Below are 18719 nucleotides of genomic sequence, written 5' to 3' on the forward strand. Positions count from 1 at the left end.
AAATTCTGGGTGTGGCACAAATATTGTGAATTAGGAAAATGGTCTTTATTCGCAAGCATGAAATTATCAAGGACCTGTAACTTACTCTCATTTGCTTAAGCAAATGTGCGTTTTCATCACCTTGGATCTAGATGGAGAATGTGGGTATTATCTTTACCATAAAATGTTAGGATCCCAACGCTATTTTCATTTTGCAAAGTATGAAGCTGTCCTTGCGATAAACTTGCAAACTTACCTATAGACTATAACCCTTTCTGCCTGACTAGAAAGTAGCCCACCTCATATGGCCAAATACGGTGAATACCGTTAGCCACACTTGCACTAAACTCACGTGTGGCTTTTACCTTAAAGCTAATTGTTACTGATTTTATGGGGGGGGGGGGCAAAGCTTTCTGGGGGTTGTGACATTTCATGTTTTTAAGCGCTCGTAATAGTTCAAAGCAGGACAGCTCTTTCGGTGGAAAAGGTGGGTGGCTCTTAAAAGAGCCTTTGCAAGTTGTTAGGTTAACTCTTGATTAGGAAAAAACCCATGTTAAGAAAATACGGCCAGCATTTCACTTCCCCTTGGCCTTGTGGTGGCTCTCGGTCTTCTTGGGCAGCAGCACGGCCTGGATGTTGGGCAGGACGCCGCCCTGCGCGATGGTCACGCGGCCCAGCAGCTTGTTGAGCTCCTCGTCGTTGCGGATGGCCAGCTGCAGGTGGCGCGGGATGATGCGCGTCTTCTTGTTGTCGCGCGCCGCGTTGCCCGCCAGCTCCAGGATCTCGGCCGTCAGGTACTCGAGCACGGCCGCCAGGTACACGGGCGCGCCGGCCCCGACCCGCTCCGAGTAGTTGCCCTTGCGGAGCAGGCGGTGGACGCGGCCCACCGGGAACTGCAGGCCGGCCCGCGACGAGCGCGTCTTGGCCTTGGCGCGAGCCTTACCGCCTTGTTTGCCGCGACCTGACATGGATAATGGTGTAGAAAGCAAACGCCTTCAGAAAAAAAACAAGCAGTATAAAGCAAGAGCGAGCGCGAGAGAAATATTTATACTACCGGGAGGTAGGCTGTTTGCAAGCCTCCCATTGGCTACTTTCAACTAACCAATGGAAAAGCAGAATCAGCATCCCTCATTTGCATACACGCCCTCCGCCTAGCGGAAGGTTTTTGCATGCTGTCGCTGTAGTGTAATCAAGGCTGAAGAGCTTTTATTTTAATACTAATAAATGAATCAATTTGGTTCTTTCAAATAATATTATTTCAAAATGCAATCAGAAGCAGAAGTGATTGTCCTCATTGCTCTGTCTTTTGGCCGTTTTTCCTTTTCCGGGATTGTGACTGTGGAAAGGAAGAAACAAAAATTGCTAAATAAATAACATTTAAAGAAGTCTGTCTATTCCAGCAGTTGCGTTAACGCTTTGAACCTTAAAACAGAAAAGAAAGAAAGGAACAAAATAATTCTTCGGGGAAATCTGGCTGGCGCAGTGGGTTAAGCATGGGACTCTTGGTTTAGGCTCTGGACCTGATCTCAGGGTTGTGGGACTGAGCCCCAGGGAGCCCCAGCGTGGGCCTCTCTGCTTAGGGCGGTTTCGGTTTAAGATTCTCTCACCCTCTGCCCTCCCACCCCTCGCTTGCTTGCTCTCAAATAAACAAATCTAAAAATAATAATAATAATAATTCTTTGTCAGAGCCCAAATCTTAAATTATCTGGACAGTGAAAACTGAAAGCAAGACCTGGACCGTACAGCCCCTGACCTAGGACAGCAAATTTTCTGCTTCAGACTTTATCTTACATATGAGGCCTTACGAGGACCACCCTCAAGGTATGTAGAGTACTGTGTTCACCTTAGAGACTGAAAAACTTAGAGACTGAGATTGTTTGTTTGACCTTGTGCAGGCTCATGCTGAGTTAATGAGACAAGGACTCCAAACTCCTGACTAGGAAAGTCATCATTCCCAGTGCCATTCCCAATTCTCCTGCCTTCTCTCTCTCTTTTCTCATTTGGCTGCAACACAAAGGATTCTAGTTGGTTCGGGAAATTCCGCCGTCATCAAGAGAGATTGCCAGGAGAAATGCTGTTTTTCCTTTTACAGTCCATGAGATAGAACTAAATGGGGCGCAGATGGAGGTGAATAATTATTTCAGAAATTTTTTCAGGCTCAAGCTAAAGGTCTCCTGATTCCCAAACAGGATGGTAAAAGGAACAAGAGCCTATGTGTGAGAAAATCTACTCATAAGCCAACTCTGTCAGAGAACCATCTTTTGATCCAGGGAACCTGGCAGGAGAGTAAAGATGCTCATCTTCTGTTTCTTTTTTGCCTTCTCTTAAGTCTTCTGACCCTTTTGACTTTTTTTTTTCTTAAGAATATTCAACCTCCTGGGCGCGTGGGTGGCTCAGTTGGTTAAGCGACTGCCTTCGGCTCAAGTCATGATCCCGGAGTCCTGGGGTCGAGTCCCACATCCGGCTCCCTGTTCAGTGGGGAGCCTGCTTCTCCCTCTGACCTTCTCCCCTCTCATACTGTTTCTCTCTCTCTCTCTCTCTCTCTCAAATAAATAAATAAAATCTTAAAAAAAAAGAATATTCAACCTCCTTTTTAATTTCATCGTCATCTTCACTATCACCAACACTGATAATAACCACTGGTTCAGTGTCTTTGCCAGACCCCAGATGGAGATATAAAAAGATATCTCAAATCCTGCCTCGAAGACTTAATATTCTTGAAAAGGCAAGAATTGTATATCTGAAGACTAAATAGTAGAGCATAATCTGCATCCCAAAAAGAAGGTTTAAATAATAAGTAATATAAGACCATATGGAGGAGAAGAGTAATCACTGTGGGTTAGAAGGGGAAGAGAGTGTGTGCGGGAGATGAGCATCCAGCATTCAGTCAACGTATATTTACTGAACCCCTGCTACATGCCAGTGTTCCAGGTACATGGAACACGGCAGTGAAAAAAGCAGGTAACAACCTGTTCGTACCCTTGTGGTGAGGCTCTTCTAGTGTGGGGAAGCGCACAATAAGCTAAGTACATAGTAAAAGTGCACAGTGCATTTTTTGGAGTTGAGTGGTTTGGACAAAAGGTAGGAAAAGGGCATAGATACAAAGATGGTCAGGGAAAGCGTCACCAAGACGGTATCATTTGAGCTCAAACCTGAAAGAGGGAAAGAAGTTAGCCAAACAAGAAGAATAAATGCTTCAATAAAAGGCCACATGCATCCAAAGCCAAGGGAATGTCAGAGGCTAAGGGCCAGAAGATAGAAGTGTTCTCATTTCTTGAATACACTGTAGGTCACTTTGGATGGAGCAGTGGGTGTGTACAGAGCTAGGTAAAATAGAAGGCAAGATTAAGGCCTGTTTCAAAAACCCAGACTAGAAACTGCAGTCACAACATCACAAATCTATACTCCATTGAATCACGGATGAAAATAAGTCATCCAGTTATCTAGGTCACTGTGTCAGACAAATCGACAAACACTTGGCCTCTGCTATGAGTAGAACAACTTAATGAAATCCTATTAGCAAGTTTTCAAAATCAGCAACATCTAGGCATTTGACTCTGAAGAATAATGTGGAGAGCAGATATTGGGGAGGAAGATGAGGGGGGTAAATTCTTCCATAAAAATATGAGAAGAGTAGCTGTTCCCAATAACCCCTCTTCTGCCAGGAGCAGGACACTTTGACGCATATGGGTTTATATAAGCAATGAAAGAAAGTAAATATCTTTTCCTTGCTCAATCAAAAAAGTGTAATGTGACTTGAACTCACTTGAGAAAATCTAACTGGCCTTGAGGTTATTGTTGAAGGAGTCCAGAACATGCCCTCCCCAAATATGCTACTCTGGCATATTGACTAGTTGGAGTTAAAGAACTTGCAAAAAAACAGCTGTGAGGACAATCTCATTTTTTACCTTTTTTTCCTTAAAAGCAGGGGTTGAAATTCCCATGTGAAAGATGTCCTCCCTATACCAGAAAGAAAGAGTCATTCTTCTCACCATGGCCAGGAAATTGAGGCTAAGAGAAATCTGTACAAACATTGCTAAACTAACCCTTAATCTTCCTAGTCTCTTCACCCGGTTAACTACCCCAGCCCCAGCCCCTTTGCCTGTCACGTTGTCACACACCTGTTCTTTGTCCGACACAGTATATAAGCATTAAATTCTAACTGCTTCTTTGGGTCTTCATTTTTCTTTCAAAAACTCCCATGTACATGTAAACAAAAAGTAATAATTAAAACTTGTAGGCTTTTATCCCATTAATCTATGTCAGTTGAATTCTTAGACCCAGTTGGAGAGCCTGTGAGTGTAGAGAGAAATTGTTCCTCCCCTACAAGTAGAAGCATTTGGAAGAATCTGGGTTCGAGTACATTCAAGCTGAAGAACTTGGCAATCTAGAAATGGCAAAGAGAGCAAACAAACAACGGCAACAATAAAGACATAAAACAAGAAAAACCTGGTATCTCTAGCCAAAAGACCAAGGGTCGACCTAGAAAGTAGAAAACTTATGAAATAAGCACTGTGCTCCAACGAAACACCATGGAAAAAATTGTGCATCTGCCTCCCCATCTCCCTAGGCATAAGGTTTCCACAGAGGCCACATGGGGATCCTGGACATCACTTACTCAGCAATGATGAGACACTTCTCCCTCTCAGCATGTGGGAATCATCCACCCAGGATTTTAAGGCAGCCATCATAAAAATACTTCAGTGAGCAATTATAGACACACTTGAAACAAATGAAAGACTGGAAGACCTCCAGAAAAAAGATAAAAGATGTAAAAAAGAACCAAATTCAGATTTTAGAACTGAAAAAATACAACGACTGAAATAAAAAGCTCCATGGATGGGCTCAACAGCAGAATGGAGATGACAGAGGGGAAAAAAAATCAGTGAATCTGAAGATAGAATAATAGAAATTACCCAATTTGAACAAGAGAGAGAGAATAGACTGGGGAGAAAAATCAACATCAGAGACACGTGGGACAATGACAAAAGACCAAATGTTGCGGAGAGATGCTGAAGAACTGCTAAAATTGACAAAAGATGTAAACCTACAGACTTCAGAAGCTACACAAACCCCCAGGTAGAATGAACCAAAACACATTCTTGCCACAAAACACATCATAATCGAACCTATGCAAACTAAAAGCAAAACAAACAAACAAAAAAATCTTGAAAGCAGTGAGAGAAATAAAACCTACATAAAAGGGAAAAATCAATTCAAATGACAGCAGATTTCTCATCAGAAACCACATACCAAAAGGCAATGTCACATTTTTTAAGAGCTAAAAGAAGGGAACTGGTACCGTCACTCTGAATTTCATGTCCTTTAGGAATCGGTGGGGAAATAAAGACATTCTCAGATGAAGTAAAGTGGAATTTGTTGCTAGCATATCTCTCCAGAGAAGAATGGCAAGAGGAAGTTCTTGAAAAAGAATGGAAATGATATAAGATTTTTGGAACATCAGGAAGGAAGAAAGTAAAGAAAGAAATATGGGTAAATACAATTCCCTTCAGTTTTCTAAATTATGTTTAGAAGCTAAATTTCTTATATTATCTGATGTGGTTCTCGATGTATATAGTGGAAATATTTCAGATAATTATATTATAAACAAGAGAGGGCAAAAAGATTTAAAAGGAGACAAGCTTTGTAAAGTTGAACTGATAACTAGATACCGGTGGACTGTGATGTTATATGTATGTAATATCTAGAGCAACCACTAAAAACTATGAAAAGACAATAGATGATTCAAATTCAAATTGTCTCAAGAAAATATTCAAGCAGCCCACAGGAAAGTCTGAATTAGAAAACAGAGAAATGAACAACAGCGAGGGAAAAATTAAAAACAAACCAAAAAAAACCACCAGAAAACAAAAAGTAAAATGGCAAACTTAAGGCCTAACATGTATGGAAGAAAAATTTTTCCTAAACCCTTTTAGAGTCCCTGGCTGGGTGTGATAATTAAACTAACCAAGATAAACTAGCAGGAGAAAAGCATACAAATTTTATTGGAATTTTTACATGGCCTTGGGAGCCTTCCTAAAAAAATGAAGACCTAAAGAAGTGACCAAAGCAGGAAACTTTTATAACTTTAGGCAACAAAGTAGATTTCTAAAGGACTGAAAAGACAAGGGGGTTTGGGCAATGGGTATAGTAAATGTTGAAGTAACATTTTTGTTCATAGAGTCTTCTCAGCCCTAAATTCCCTGTTTCTGGTGATGTTTTTCTAATCCTGCCTTTAGAGAAGAGGGGTGAGGAAGAGGAGGTCAAAGTAACCTTGGTTTGCTGTTTTCCCAAACGCCTCTAGCGTAAGATATTCAGTATGTCAAAGTGCCATCTTGTGGGGTAGTATGCCTGAACCCCATCATTGTCAATAATTGCATTAAATGTACATGGTCTAAATACATCCATTAAAAAACAGAGATCGGCTGAGTGGATAAAAGTACATGCTCCAAATGGATGCTGTTGTAGGGAGGAAAAATAATTTTCCCTCTATCCTTCTAGATTGTTAGCTGAATTCAGCTTGTAATCTAATACAAGAGAGATTAACAGGAGGAAACAGAACTTTAAAAAAAACAAGAAACAAAAAACCCCAGAAGTTTAATAACATGTGTACCTCCTGTATACAAGGGGGAGATCCAGGAAACACTGAGTAATGCCTCAAATGGCCCAAGCCACCACCTTAAATACCATCTCCAGCTAAAGGCAAAAGATGTTCAGGGTGGAGGGTGGGGAGGCCCATTTTGGGAGGTTACCAGGCAAAGCACAGTAAACAAGGCTGTGGTTGTTAGGCAGATTGAAGTTTTTGCCTTCTCCAATGGGTTCCCACAGGTTTAGTCATCCTTCCTGGCACAGAGAGGGAAACACTCTTGCAAATGCAGATTTCCCTTGAAAATGTAAATTTCTCTTACAAAAGGCTAACTTCTACTAGGTTTTCAAAGCTTTTTTAATGTCTGCTATTAAAAAAAAAATCAGGGGCGTCTGGGTGGCTCAGTCAGTTAAGCATCTGCCTTTGGCTCAGGTCACTATCCCAGAGTCCTGGAATCGAGCCCCACGTTGGGTTCCCTGCTCTGCGGGGAGCCTGCTTCTCCCTCTCCCTCTGCCTGCCTCTCTGCCTACTTGAGCCCTCTCTCTCTCTGTCAAATAAATAAATAAATCTTTTTAAAAAGATCAGTTTAGGTAATCCTTATGCCAAGGAGGCATATTTTAGGGTGGCAAATAATGTTCCCCTTCATTGTCTACAGGAACTCACTTCAAATATAACTATATACGCATGCTGAAATTATAGGGTAGAGGAAGAACAACCCTGCAAATATCAACAAAAGGAATCAAGGGTGCCTATATTAGTATCAAGTAAGTAAACCAGAGCAAAGAAAATTACCAGAGATAGAAAAGGACATTACAAATGATAAAAGAGTCAATCTAATAAGAAAACCAAGCAATTTTTTTGTTTTGTTTTGTTTTTTAAGTTTTTATTTATTTATTTGACAGAGAGGGAGATAGGACAAGCAGGAGGAATGGCAGGCAGACAGAGAAGCAGGCTCCCCTCTGAGCAGGGAGCCCGATGCAGGGTTCCACCCCAGGACCCTGAGATCATGACCTGAGCTGAAGACAGACGCTTAACCGACTGAGCCATCCAGGTGCCCCAAACCCAGAAATTCTTTATAAATGTGTAAGCACCAAATAACAGCCTTACAAAATATGTGAGGAAAACTGGTAGAACTGCAAGGAGTAATTGGTAGACAGGTAGACAGGTCAACACCCCCTCTCAACAATTGATAGAACAACTACACAAAAATTTAGCAAATATATAGAATTCAACGAGTGGCTTGTTTTCATCTGTAAACCAGCAGTGGTAATGTAGAGGTGGAGAAATGTTCCCTTCTTCCTTTCTAGGCTCTTTGGCTGGTTTAATAATTACATTTTGACACAAGGCAGATTAATAGGAGAAAAGCAAATATAATTTCTTATGTCTGAGAGCCCTGTAAAGACATGAGACTCAAAGGCAGTCAGGCAATTGACGATTGTATGATATCCATCCTGAGCTAAGGAACATGGTGAGGACCTGGGGCTTCAGAGGAGAGCTGGCAATTCACAGGAAGGTAAGAGTAGATGTTTGGTTAATCAGATGTTTGCCCTGCCTTGCAGGTAAGTTTTTCAGATTAAAAAAAAAGTTATCCCTGACAATAGCTCTCTTTCTGGTACTGTTAGACTAGGCTAGGCTCTAACAGGATGCCTGGAGGCCAGCAAGGAGGCAGGCATGGGCAGCTGTGGGGAAGGTCATAGGCCTGTCCTGGCAGCATCCACGAGAGGCCAGATCCCACCAGACGGGCCCACGGTGGCGGCGCCACGACAGGAAACCCCTGAGCAAGTGAGGAAGAAAAAGCAGGGGGAGGCCGCTCCTTCTCTCTCATATGTCAGGGGTATACTTTTAACTTTAATAAACTTTCCCGCTTGTGTCCCTTGTCCTCTGTGTTGCATGTCTGTCCTTGAATTCTTTCTTGTGACAAGACCAAGAACCTTTGATCACCTCTTCGGAACTGGCCGAGTGGAGGCCCCAGGGCCCAGGGTTTCCCTGTTCACTTGGCAACAAGATCCCTATTAAATTTTAAAGGATAAAAGAAAGTATGAACTCATATGACATTAATATATCTATATGTTTATAGACTGGCACAAAATAAAATTTCCAGAAGATTGATGGCAAAAAAGTCCTGGATAATGGAATTACAGTTGATTTTCACTTGTTTATTTGAAATTTTTGTGGTGGTTGTTATTTTAAAATAACGGGCAGGTATTATTTTGCAAGGAAGTTAAAAAGAACTGACTTAAATGTGTATATTATTTAATGGAAACGAAAAGCCAAGAAGAAAGACATCAAATGTTGTGGAGAGATGCTGAAGACAGGACTGAGAAGTCTGTGTCCTCTCATCTGCCACGAAGCAGGGCCAGGGCATCCCATTTCTAACTGTGCCCTATCTCCTGAATCATGAACACTTTCTGGACGCCCTGTTATCTGTCCGTGGATCCTTCTTTTCTTTTCCAAATTCTCAACCTTTCTCCAAATTAAAAGTCTTCGGAACCCCCCTCTGTCTTGTTCCTGGCACCCAGAACTTAGCCCAGAGCAGCTCCCCTTTCCCTCCCTGACAGATTGAGCTCTTCCTGTCTCCAGCTCATCTTTGTTGGATAGGAAGGCAGGCAAAACTTCCCGTGGCTGCAAGAAGAATCAGGGAAGTAATACAGGCTTTTTTTCTTTTTCTCATTTGCCTTTTTACTCAGAAACTGCCTCTCTGGAGAAAATGTGGGTATTTTATTAGGGAAGAGGGTATATAAACCCTTGTAGAATTTCACTTGGATGGCTTGCCCTACTGGCTCTGCTGTGTCTAAAATTGGTGCCTCATCAGATGCAGCTGGAGAGATTTTATGAGTTTTTTCCTACTTTCTCACCACTCCCCACTATAGATCGGGAGTCTACCACAGAGTCCAGGCATCTGATTATTTAAATTCTCTGTTCACTTATTAGAGATCAGCCGGGTATTCAGTACAGATGGTAAAAAGGCCTAAGTCTAAGTTTACAAACCCAAGTTTAGTTTGAACTTGTCAATTAAGGGTAAAGTTTTAGGTAAAGCATCAAATATTAGGAATGAAGGGGAGCATGGAGGGGGGGAGAGGAGAGAGAGAGATGAAAGGTAGAAAGCAAGCGGTAGAAAGCAAAAGTTTTGAAGGACAAGATGGGAAAAAAATAATCCCTACCTCAGACCATTTTGAAGAGGTTAAGAAATAATAATTAAGGGTCAGTGATTCTTAAACTGTTGCCTGAGTTCGATAATTAAAAAAAAGGGGGGGCAGAATATGTCTTTTTATAATTATTAATTTTTGAGGCTGGGGTCTCATTCACAACTATATTTTGTGTTGCTGAGACTTGAGGTACTTACAGAGCGGTCGGCTGACGTGGGATCTGGGAAAAAGATCATTTAAATTTAAATTTTCTTTATAAAGGGGTCCTTTTAAAGAAATTCTACTGTATATTTTATTTCTTCATCCAAAGACACTGTTGTATGTCAACTACATAAAATGCTCATAAACAGATGAAAAATACTGTTTTCCTCTTTTTCGTAGGCAGTCAACAGCTTAGTCCTACCCATTCTCCTCTCCTCCCCGTCCCGGATTTAGAGCTGATCCATTACCTCCTCTTCCTCAACCAAGGTCATTTTCTGTCTATTGGGGATTATTTTGGGGAGTCCGGGTTCTTTGAAAAAAGTTTACCAAGAAACACCAGCACATCTTCCTCCCGACCCGGGCCTTCCCCGCCAGTCAGTGAAGTGGCGCGATTGGGAAGAGCGGGAAATTCAAACCTTTTGTCCTTCCTATGGCTGGAGGGCCATCTTTCCCGCCCTTCTAGTGGCATTCCCGAAAAGCCACACTCAGAACAGGAAATGGGAGCTCGGATTCCTGGAACGCAAGAAAAATTGAAACGGGTTTAGACTAGCTATTGCCATCGGTAAACAATTCTAACGCGCAACTAATTTCCTTTAATCTGCGCAGATTAAAGGTATACCCCAGAAGTATCCACAGGAACCACGAGCGACTGTTTACTGTTTACCCAATGCTTTAGGGCAGGGAATTTAGGGTCCAGGTATATAAGCCCCTGCCTGCTCTTTCCGCCACCCAAAACTGCCCCTCCTCCCAATAAGGCAAGTCTGGATTAAATATCTCCTTAGAGTTCCTATTCTGAAAACTTTTAACCACTTCTTTAGCCAGCAGGAAAATCCCTCTTTTCTAGAAACGTGGACACTGTTTAGGGCAGAGTGAACACTTACAAGCATCCTGAGGCTTAGGGAAAAACGGAACCCGGGCTGAAAAATAATTTCTCGGCTCTAAAATTGCCTCCAGGAACATCCTTTTGCTACATTCCTGAAGGCTTAAGCTATAGCAATAAAGTTGCACCTACACGGCTACGGTAGTAATTACAGCTCAATTTCGATCAAGTGGGTGGCTCTGAAAAGAGCCTTTGGGTTGCGGTCAGCGGCCGGCGGGCTCACTTGGAGCTGGTGTACTTGGTGACGGCCTTGGTGCCCTCGGACACGGCGTGCTTGGCCAGCTCCCCGGGCAGCAGCAGGCGCACGGCCGTCTGGATCTCCCGGGACGTGATGGTCGAGCGCTTGTTGTAATGCGCCAGGCGGGACGCCTCGCCCGCGATGCGCTCGAAGATGTCGTTGACGAACGAGTTCATGATGCCCATGGCCTTGGACGAGATACCCGTGTCGGGATGCACCTGCTTCAACACTTTGTACACGTAGATGGAATAGCTCTCCTTGCGGCTGCGCTTGCGCTTCTTGCCGTCTTTCTTCTGCGCCTTAGTGATGGCCTTCTTGGAGCCCTTCTTCGGGGCCGGAGCAGATTTGGAGGGTTCAGGCATGGCTCTATACTCAGGAGCAGTAGAAACGCTAATCGCCTTCACCACAACAAAGGTTAGTGGTTGTGAAGGGTCCAGAGCTCATTCTTTTATAGTTCTTCAATGCAAATGAGGTTTCAAGAATTGTCTCTTCTCATTGGATAAAATCAGAACGCTCTCCCTAAGGGGAGGGGCTTATGCAAATAAGGGATACAGATTCTCTCTTCCTATTGGATATACAGACTAACATATTTTGACCAATGGGATAGCTTGTTGGCTCATCCCCGCAATTACTATAAAAGAGTTTTTTTTTTAAGTAGCTAACCTACGTTTCTTCAATTTTCACAGAGATTTGGTTGCTCAGCTAGGTTGGCTTGGCATGTCTGGACGTGGGAAGCAAGGAGGCAAGACCCGGGCCAAGGCCAAGACGCGCTCGTCGCGGGCCGGCCTGCAGTTCCCGGTGGGCCGCGTCCACCGCCTGCTCCGCAAGGGCAACTACGCCGAGCGGGTCGGGGCCGGCGCGCCCGTGTACCTGGCGGCCGTGCTCGAGTACCTGACGGCCGAGATCCTGGAGCTGGCGGGCAACGCGGCGCGCGACAACAAGAAGACGCGTATCATCCCGCGCCACCTGCAGCTGGCCATCCGCAACGACGAGGAGCTCAACAAGCTGCTGGGCCGCGTGACCATCGCGCAGGGCGGCGTCCTGCCCAACATCCAGGCCGTGCTGCTGCCCAAGAAGACCGAGAGCCACCACAAGGCCAAGGGCAAGTAAAGTCTAGCACAAACAGCACGTATCTTCCACTTAACTACAGCAAATTAAAGGCTCTTTTCAGAGCCATCCATATTTTCACAAGAAAGGCTGGTAACGAGTTTATACTACCTTGGTAGAATCAACCCTGAATACATTCGTAAAAGGTAAGGTTAAAACCTTGAGAGCCAAGGAAAGCGGCCGTGTACCCTGAACTTAGTGCATACCAGACGTAACTTCGCTATGAGAAAGTAAAGGGACTGAAGTGTACAAGCAGGAAGAAAATTTGCTTTTGGCCAATGCCCCCCGTGCTTTTCAAGTTTCCAGTTTAAGGAAAAGCCATTTTACCCAAGAAAAGTCGGCGATCATTTGTTGCGGGCCACTGTTGTATCTAGCGTTATCAGAGCCGGTGCTTTACGTGTGATACTCCAAATCCACCCAGGGACGCCGCCATGTGGTTTCATACGAGAAAACTCGGTATTAGGGGAGCTATAATGACCAGACCTAGAAAGTGGCAGTCCAGGCGACCCGAGATTTACTTCAAAATAACTAACCCAACCATCTAGAGGCGAAGGTAACAAGATAAAATTGTACTCGATGAAAAGTGCAGACCAGCAGGATTGATAACCTGCGAGCCTGTAAAGAATTTGGGGAATTTCAGGTCCCACTTAGATTTACAGAGCCACACAAATTACATAAACGTGCTTCTTAAATGGCTGGTTACCTAAACTGTACTTAGTGAAAGCGTAAAAGAATCTTTGAACATTATTTCATACTGAGAAAGGGAGAGAGGGGGAGTAATTCATCCAATCAGATCCTCCAGTAATTAAGCAATGTGGTTACCGTTCGACCAATGGATTTATCGCGTGGTTCTTTTGAAAAATTACAAGGCCAATCAGAAGGCTTCTTACTGTATATAAAGGAATCCTCTCCTTTACTCGCCAGGTTCTTAGGGGGTCTTTTGTTTCGCCAAATGGCTCGCACGAAGCAGACGGCCCGCAAGTCGACCGGCGGCAAGGCCCCGCGCAAGCAGCTGGCCACCAAGGCGGCCCGCAAGAGCGCGCCGGCCACCGGCGGCGTCAAGAAGCCGCACCGCTACCGGCCCGGCACGGTGGCCCTGCGCGAGATCCGGCGCTACCAGAAGTCCACCGAGCTGCTGATCCGCAAGCTGCCGTTCCAGCGGCTGGTGCGCGAGATCGCGCAGGACTTCAAGACCGACCTGCGCTTCCAGAGCTCGGCCGTGATGGCCCTGCAGGAGGCGTGCGAGGCCTACCTGGTGGGGCTCTTCGAGGACACCAACCTGTGCGCCATCCACGCCAAGCGCGTCACCATCATGCCCAAGGACATCCAGCTGGCGCGCCGCATCCGCGGGGAAAGGGCATAAAACAAACTACTGATCGTAAAAGGCTCTTTTCAGAGCCACCCACAGTCTCTTGAAAGCGGTTGTAACTATCAACTACCGAAACAATTTAGTTGCTAGGAACCTTTGGGATGTAAATGTTTTAGTATGAGATACTTGGATAATTGGCCAAGTCCCTGTCTCAGGCTTCGTACCCCTTAGAAGTGTTTTTTAAGGTACGCTTATCATTTTCGGGGTGACTTAGAAGCAGGTTTAATTTCTTGGAGCAGTTAGACAAGCTTCACATGTACACCAGGAATAGAGGACAAAGTAAGCTTATAGTTGGATTTAAATTCCCCAGGGAGGTTTCTCTTTACATTTGTAGTGCAGTTCCTCGAAAACCCTTTCTATTCATTTACTTTTGCCTGTTCAGTTGGACTTCATTAAATTAAAGAGGATAGCATTTAGTCAGGTGAGTTTGTAGAGGGTCCCGACCATCCCAACAGTTTTTATTCCATTTAGCATAATAGAAGTAAATCTAACAGCATTCTCAGTATCCATAAAGTTATCAGTAGTCCACAAAACATTTCATGTATCCTGACTCCAGAATCTTGTATTGGTCTAACTGAGAAGGGATTGAAGCTCAGGTGATAGAAACACTTCTGTACTCACCAGCAGAGACCCACTAAATACATATATGCAATAAGAAAAAAGACTTGCCTATCATTATCCAAAGTTTCTTTGCCTATGCATCTTAAAATCAATAGGATTTGAGATTCTGACAGGTTGCTACCTAAAGTGTCTCTCCTACTCATGTCCCCTTTTAATAAATACAAAGTTATTGACAAAAGTTATTTTTTTAAATTTTCTAAGCATAAAATTATAATAAACTGATGGTAGTTCAAGGTTTCCTGAGGCCTAAAACTTACACAACTTGGCAACTCTTAACAATTACAATTCAAAATTTAAAATACAAAACTAGACAGTATTAATTTATAATGGAAAGAGGAGCCAAATTCCAATTTTACAAAAATAAAACCATAGCCATCACAAAGTTCTTAAAAATAGCACATTTTATTAGCTCTTGAGTACAACACTATATTTTTTTTCCTTAGAATATTTTTGACTGCATACTCTGATTCCATTTTTACTTGAAAATTATTTTGGAGGGCAACCCTCTTGGGTCCCCTCCCTCCTTGGGAACTTAGTGCTATCGCTCAATAAACCTGGCTTTGCTGCCCACCAAAAAAAAAAAAAAAAAAAAAGGAGTATTTTCTATATATACAGTGGGAAGAAAATTCAGTATTTCCTCCAGGGTAAATTGATCACAATTTATTTTGTTCTCTTGATAGCTTAGAACTGAGTTTCAGCTTCAAAACACATTATTGGTAGTGTCATTTTTAAGACTGTTTTCAAATTTGGGAAATCCCTTGTCAAGCTTCTTTCATATGTGAGTTGCAAAATTTGGAAGGATTCTTCATGGACTAGCTTTCAGCTCTATACATTTCAAATCTTGATTCATCCGTACTCTACACCTTCACTCCCACTGCGGTTGCTACAAATACATAGATGTCATTATACGACATCTAGTACTACATCTTCTTGTCTGAAATCCAGGTAAGTTTGCCAGTGAGCAGTAGGAGTATATTCCTTGAAACCACTCTTACATCCGATTGGCTAGAACGACTGAACTTATATGTGAGCGCATCTGCAAATTTTATATCTTGTTAACCCTAAACTAAACACATATGAAGTAAATTTTCTCTTACCCAAATCCAAATGTGTTCATCAGTATCCCGGCATAATCAGGCACAAGGTGAATTGTAATACGAAAGGGAAGCCTGAGTGGCAATAAACAACGGGTTTAACCAGCTATGAATACAATATCTTAACATGGACATTAAAAAAAGAGAGAGAGAGAGACCAAGTGAACACACTCCCAAGAGCCCCTCTCAGGGCTTTTGAAGTACTGAGCCCAACATTTGAGTTTCACCAGCTTCAGGGTAAATGTGCTTCTGAACACTGTCTATGCTTTTCTAAATTATACATGGCCTTCCCCGGCCCTCCTACCACTCTTCTAACACCCCTTAGCAGAGAGCCCTAGGAGTTGAGAATCGCTAGTTTGGGATGATGACTTGTACGCCTCTGGGATAATCTGAGCTTTGCTTTGCATGCTGCTTTGGATGGTGGTACCATTCTCAGAGATACCAGGACAAAACTTAGTGCGGAGGATATAAAGTCAACTCCGAGCAATTTGAACCCTTCAGGTGTAAATGTGAGTTTTCTGGGACAATATCGCAGGGTGTTAGGGATCTATTCTGGACTGAATATTGTCTTCCTTTAGAGAGGTCCCCCTGGGAGGAACAATAAAACCATGTTTTCATTGGAGTCAGTCTAGTAGCTAACATTCATAGTTTTCCATGGGTCAAGTACCACGTGAACTGATTGGCCTGAATTGTTCTATATCATTCTTTACCTTTTTTTTTTAAGTAGGCTCCACGCCCAGAACAGGGCCCGATTCAGGGCTCAAACTCACGATGCCAAGATCAAGACCTGAGCTGAAATCAAGAGTCAGACGCTCAACCGATTGAGCCACCCAGGCGCCCCTATATCATTCTTAATACAACACTGAAAGTCAAGTTCTCTCAGTGTCCATTTTAGAGGAAGAACTTTAGCCTAAGAGATTTTAGTTAATTGGCCAAATTTATACCACTACTAAATATCGTTGACAGGCAATCTCACACCAAACCTACACTCAAAATATCCTCTGATCAATAAGATTGCCCAGAAAGGGATTCTTAGATCTAGTTGCTCCTGTCTCACAGATTAGGCTAGCTGGGTAGGAGATGCAGCGGGCTGGCTAACTTCTATTGTCAGAGTCCTCTGCTTAGTGGCCTGGTATGAGATGAAGTGGGTAGGATGAGTAGAAGACACATCCCGTCTTAAGGATGCTCTCTGGGCTTCAGGACCAGGTCAGAATAATCATTTCCTTGGAAACATTTGGATTCTGCTACAGAGCAAGTATTTGCTTGTGTCTTCCCCAGAGTATTTACTATGGAGCTATATTGTCCAAGACAGTAGCCACTAGCCATGGATAGCTATTATGCACTTGAAATGTGGCTAGTCCAAATTAGAATGAGCTTTAAGGGTAAACTACGTACCAGGTTTCAAAGAGCTGTCTGAAAAATAGAATAAAAAACCTCCTTAATATTTTTTATATTTGATAACTTGTTGAAATAATATTTTTCTTACAGTGAGTTAATATACTATTAAAATAGATTTTATGTGTTTTTTTACTCTTTTAAATGTGGCTACTAGAAAATGTCAAATAATCTATATAGCTCTTATTGTATTTCTGAGGAAAAGCACTGGCATACAGAGGACAATTGCACTGGCTCACTGATAGGAAACTAGCTACATTCTTAATATCACCAATCCCCAATATTAATGACACCTACCTCAAAGTGCTCTGACAAGGTGTTTGATAATAAGTGGAGAGTGATGAGCAACAATGCTTGGCACATTGCAAATTAGAGCTCAGGAAATGCTAGCTCGAAACGCTATTGTTCCCACTCTGCCCTAAATCCCTCCACTGTGAAATCCTCTAATGATGTAATCTTGCTTCTCCTGGACCTATTCATCTCTGGCATGAATTTCAACCTAAAGTTGCTTTCTACACTTCCCTTAGGCATAGAATGATACCTAGAACTTTCCCTATGAGAAGTAATAGGATATTTAATTTTTCATCCATGAGAGAGCACTATGTATGGGCAGGAAAAAAAAAAAGTTTGGCATAATGCATTATAATGCATTACAAGTAGCCTTTAATTTCTGTGTTACTCACGCTTTTGTCATACATGGACATGAGATCATGAATTTTCATTGTTGAATTATCAATCAGCAGTTTAGTTTATGCAGTTCTGGCTAATCAGCTATGTTTGGGCAATTATTTGAATGTATTATTGCCATTATCAATATGATCATAATAAGTAGAACATTGAAAATGATAATAATGTCAAAATAAAATATAGACTTCATAAACTAAAAATCAAGACAAGGACCTTTTTCTTTTTTTTTAAGATTTATTTATTTATTTTGAGAGAGTGAGAATGAGAGAGAGAGAGAGAGCACATGAGAGCGGGGAGGGTTAGAGGGAGAAGCAGGCCCCCCGCCGAGCAGGGAGCCCGACGCGGGACTCGATCCCAGGACTCCAGGATCGTGACCTGAGCTGAGCGGAAAGCAGTTGCTTAACCAACTGAGCCACCCAGGCGCCCCAAGGACCTTTTTCTTAAAGCAGCCAAATTAGAGTCTAATGAATGGCTTACAGTATCAGACTTAACCCAGTCAACTTTGTGGACACTGGTGAGGGACTGGAACAAAAATCAAAGAAACATTGGTGAAGATTGTATCTAAAGTCTAGGTGAAATTAGAGATTTTTATGACAACTTTTAGCTCTCTGCGAATGAACTCTCCCTGTACCCTTACTAGAGAAGGGTGATTATATTTGTTTTTGAGGAATACATTTCATTTGAAAGTAAAGGACACCCGTTATTACCTAGGCAGATATGTTTGCAGGAGACATTCAATGTGAGGATCAACTGCAAATATATTCAACTCCAAAGGTGTGTGGACTTGAAAGCATTTGAAAGGGAAAGGGAGCATGGATATTCACTATGCCATAACCATAAGCACTAACTGGGATTCTATTTGAAGTGTCTTAATTAAGTCTTCTGGTTGCTACAACTTGACCCAACCAGAGCCAAGCGAGGTGACCCCACTGGCAGGAGTTCCGATGGCTAGGAGAACCAAGAACTCCAATGTCAGGAGCCCAGAGAACACCGCTCTATGCATCTCTCCTCTCTGCTCTGCTCTGTACTTGGCCCCATTCTGCTCTTTTTATTCACCAGACCTCTCGGTTTCTACTACAGAGTGTCTAAGAAGGCAGTTCCCTGGACATCAGGTCACCTCAGTTTCTTTAACTCAATTCCAGTTCTTGGAAGAAAATTTTTGATGGTTCATATTGGCCCAATGCCCTTTGGACCAGTCAACCATCCTTTAAGGTCGGACACTTCACCAAAAGTTTAGGCCACAGAGGACATAATATATTGACACACTGTCATGCAAACATTAAGCCAAAGATGAGGTTAGAGAAGACCGAGACATTAGGGACAGAGGGCATTCTAGAGTTTTATTGTCCATATGGTTGCCACAAGCCACATATAGCTAACTGAGCTCTTGAAACAGGTAGGCAGGAACTGAGATGC

At 42.9% G+C, this 18719-nt stretch overlaps 3 protein-coding genes and 1 pseudogene across 3 annotated transcripts; 2 read left to right on the top strand and 2 right to left on the bottom strand.

The window, feature by feature from the left end:
• Window positions 1-23: 23 nt before the first annotated feature.
• LOC112838336 (histone H2A type 1-H) lies at window positions 24-10417 on the bottom strand. Its single transcript, XM_025891185.2, is given in 3 exon segments — window positions 24-576; window positions 579-1315; window positions 10329-10417. Coding segments are annotated over 2 exon segments (441 nt in total). The 5' UTR covers window positions 948-1315; window positions 10329-10417; the 3' UTR covers window positions 24-504.
• LOC112838343 (histone H2B type 1-B) lies at window positions 4866-11438 on the bottom strand. Its single transcript, XM_025891195.2, has 2 exons — window positions 10925-11438; window positions 4866-10425 (listed from the first exon to the last, which is right to left on the bottom strand). The coding sequence occupies exon 1, from the start codon at window positions 11390-11392 to the stop codon at window positions 11012-11014; it is 381 nt and encodes a 126-aa protein (XP_025746980.1). The 5' UTR covers window positions 11393-11438; the 3' UTR covers window positions 4866-10425; window positions 10925-11011.
• Window positions 11439-11708: 270 nt separating this feature from the next.
• On the top strand, window positions 11709-12256 carry LOC112838338 (histone H2A.J-like; annotated as a pseudogene).
• An 833-nt stretch (window positions 12257-13089) lies between these two features.
• LOC141370113 (histone H3.1) lies at window positions 13090-14301 on the top strand. The gene has a single exon (XM_073877656.1). The coding sequence runs from the start codon at window positions 13090-13092 to the stop codon at window positions 13498-13500; it is 411 nt and encodes a 136-aa protein (XP_073733757.1). The 3' UTR covers window positions 13501-14301.
• The last annotated feature ends 4418 nt before the right edge of the window (window positions 14302-18719 follow it).

Source organism: Callorhinus ursinus, unplaced genomic scaffold (assembly GCF_003265705.2).
Source record: "Callorhinus ursinus isolate GAN/ISIS: 27379988/994484 unplaced genomic scaffold, GSC_fseal_2.0 scaffold26, whole genome shotgun sequence".
In the NCBI taxonomy this organism is placed as follows: Eukaryota; Metazoa; Chordata; class Mammalia; order Carnivora; family Otariidae; genus Callorhinus; species Callorhinus ursinus.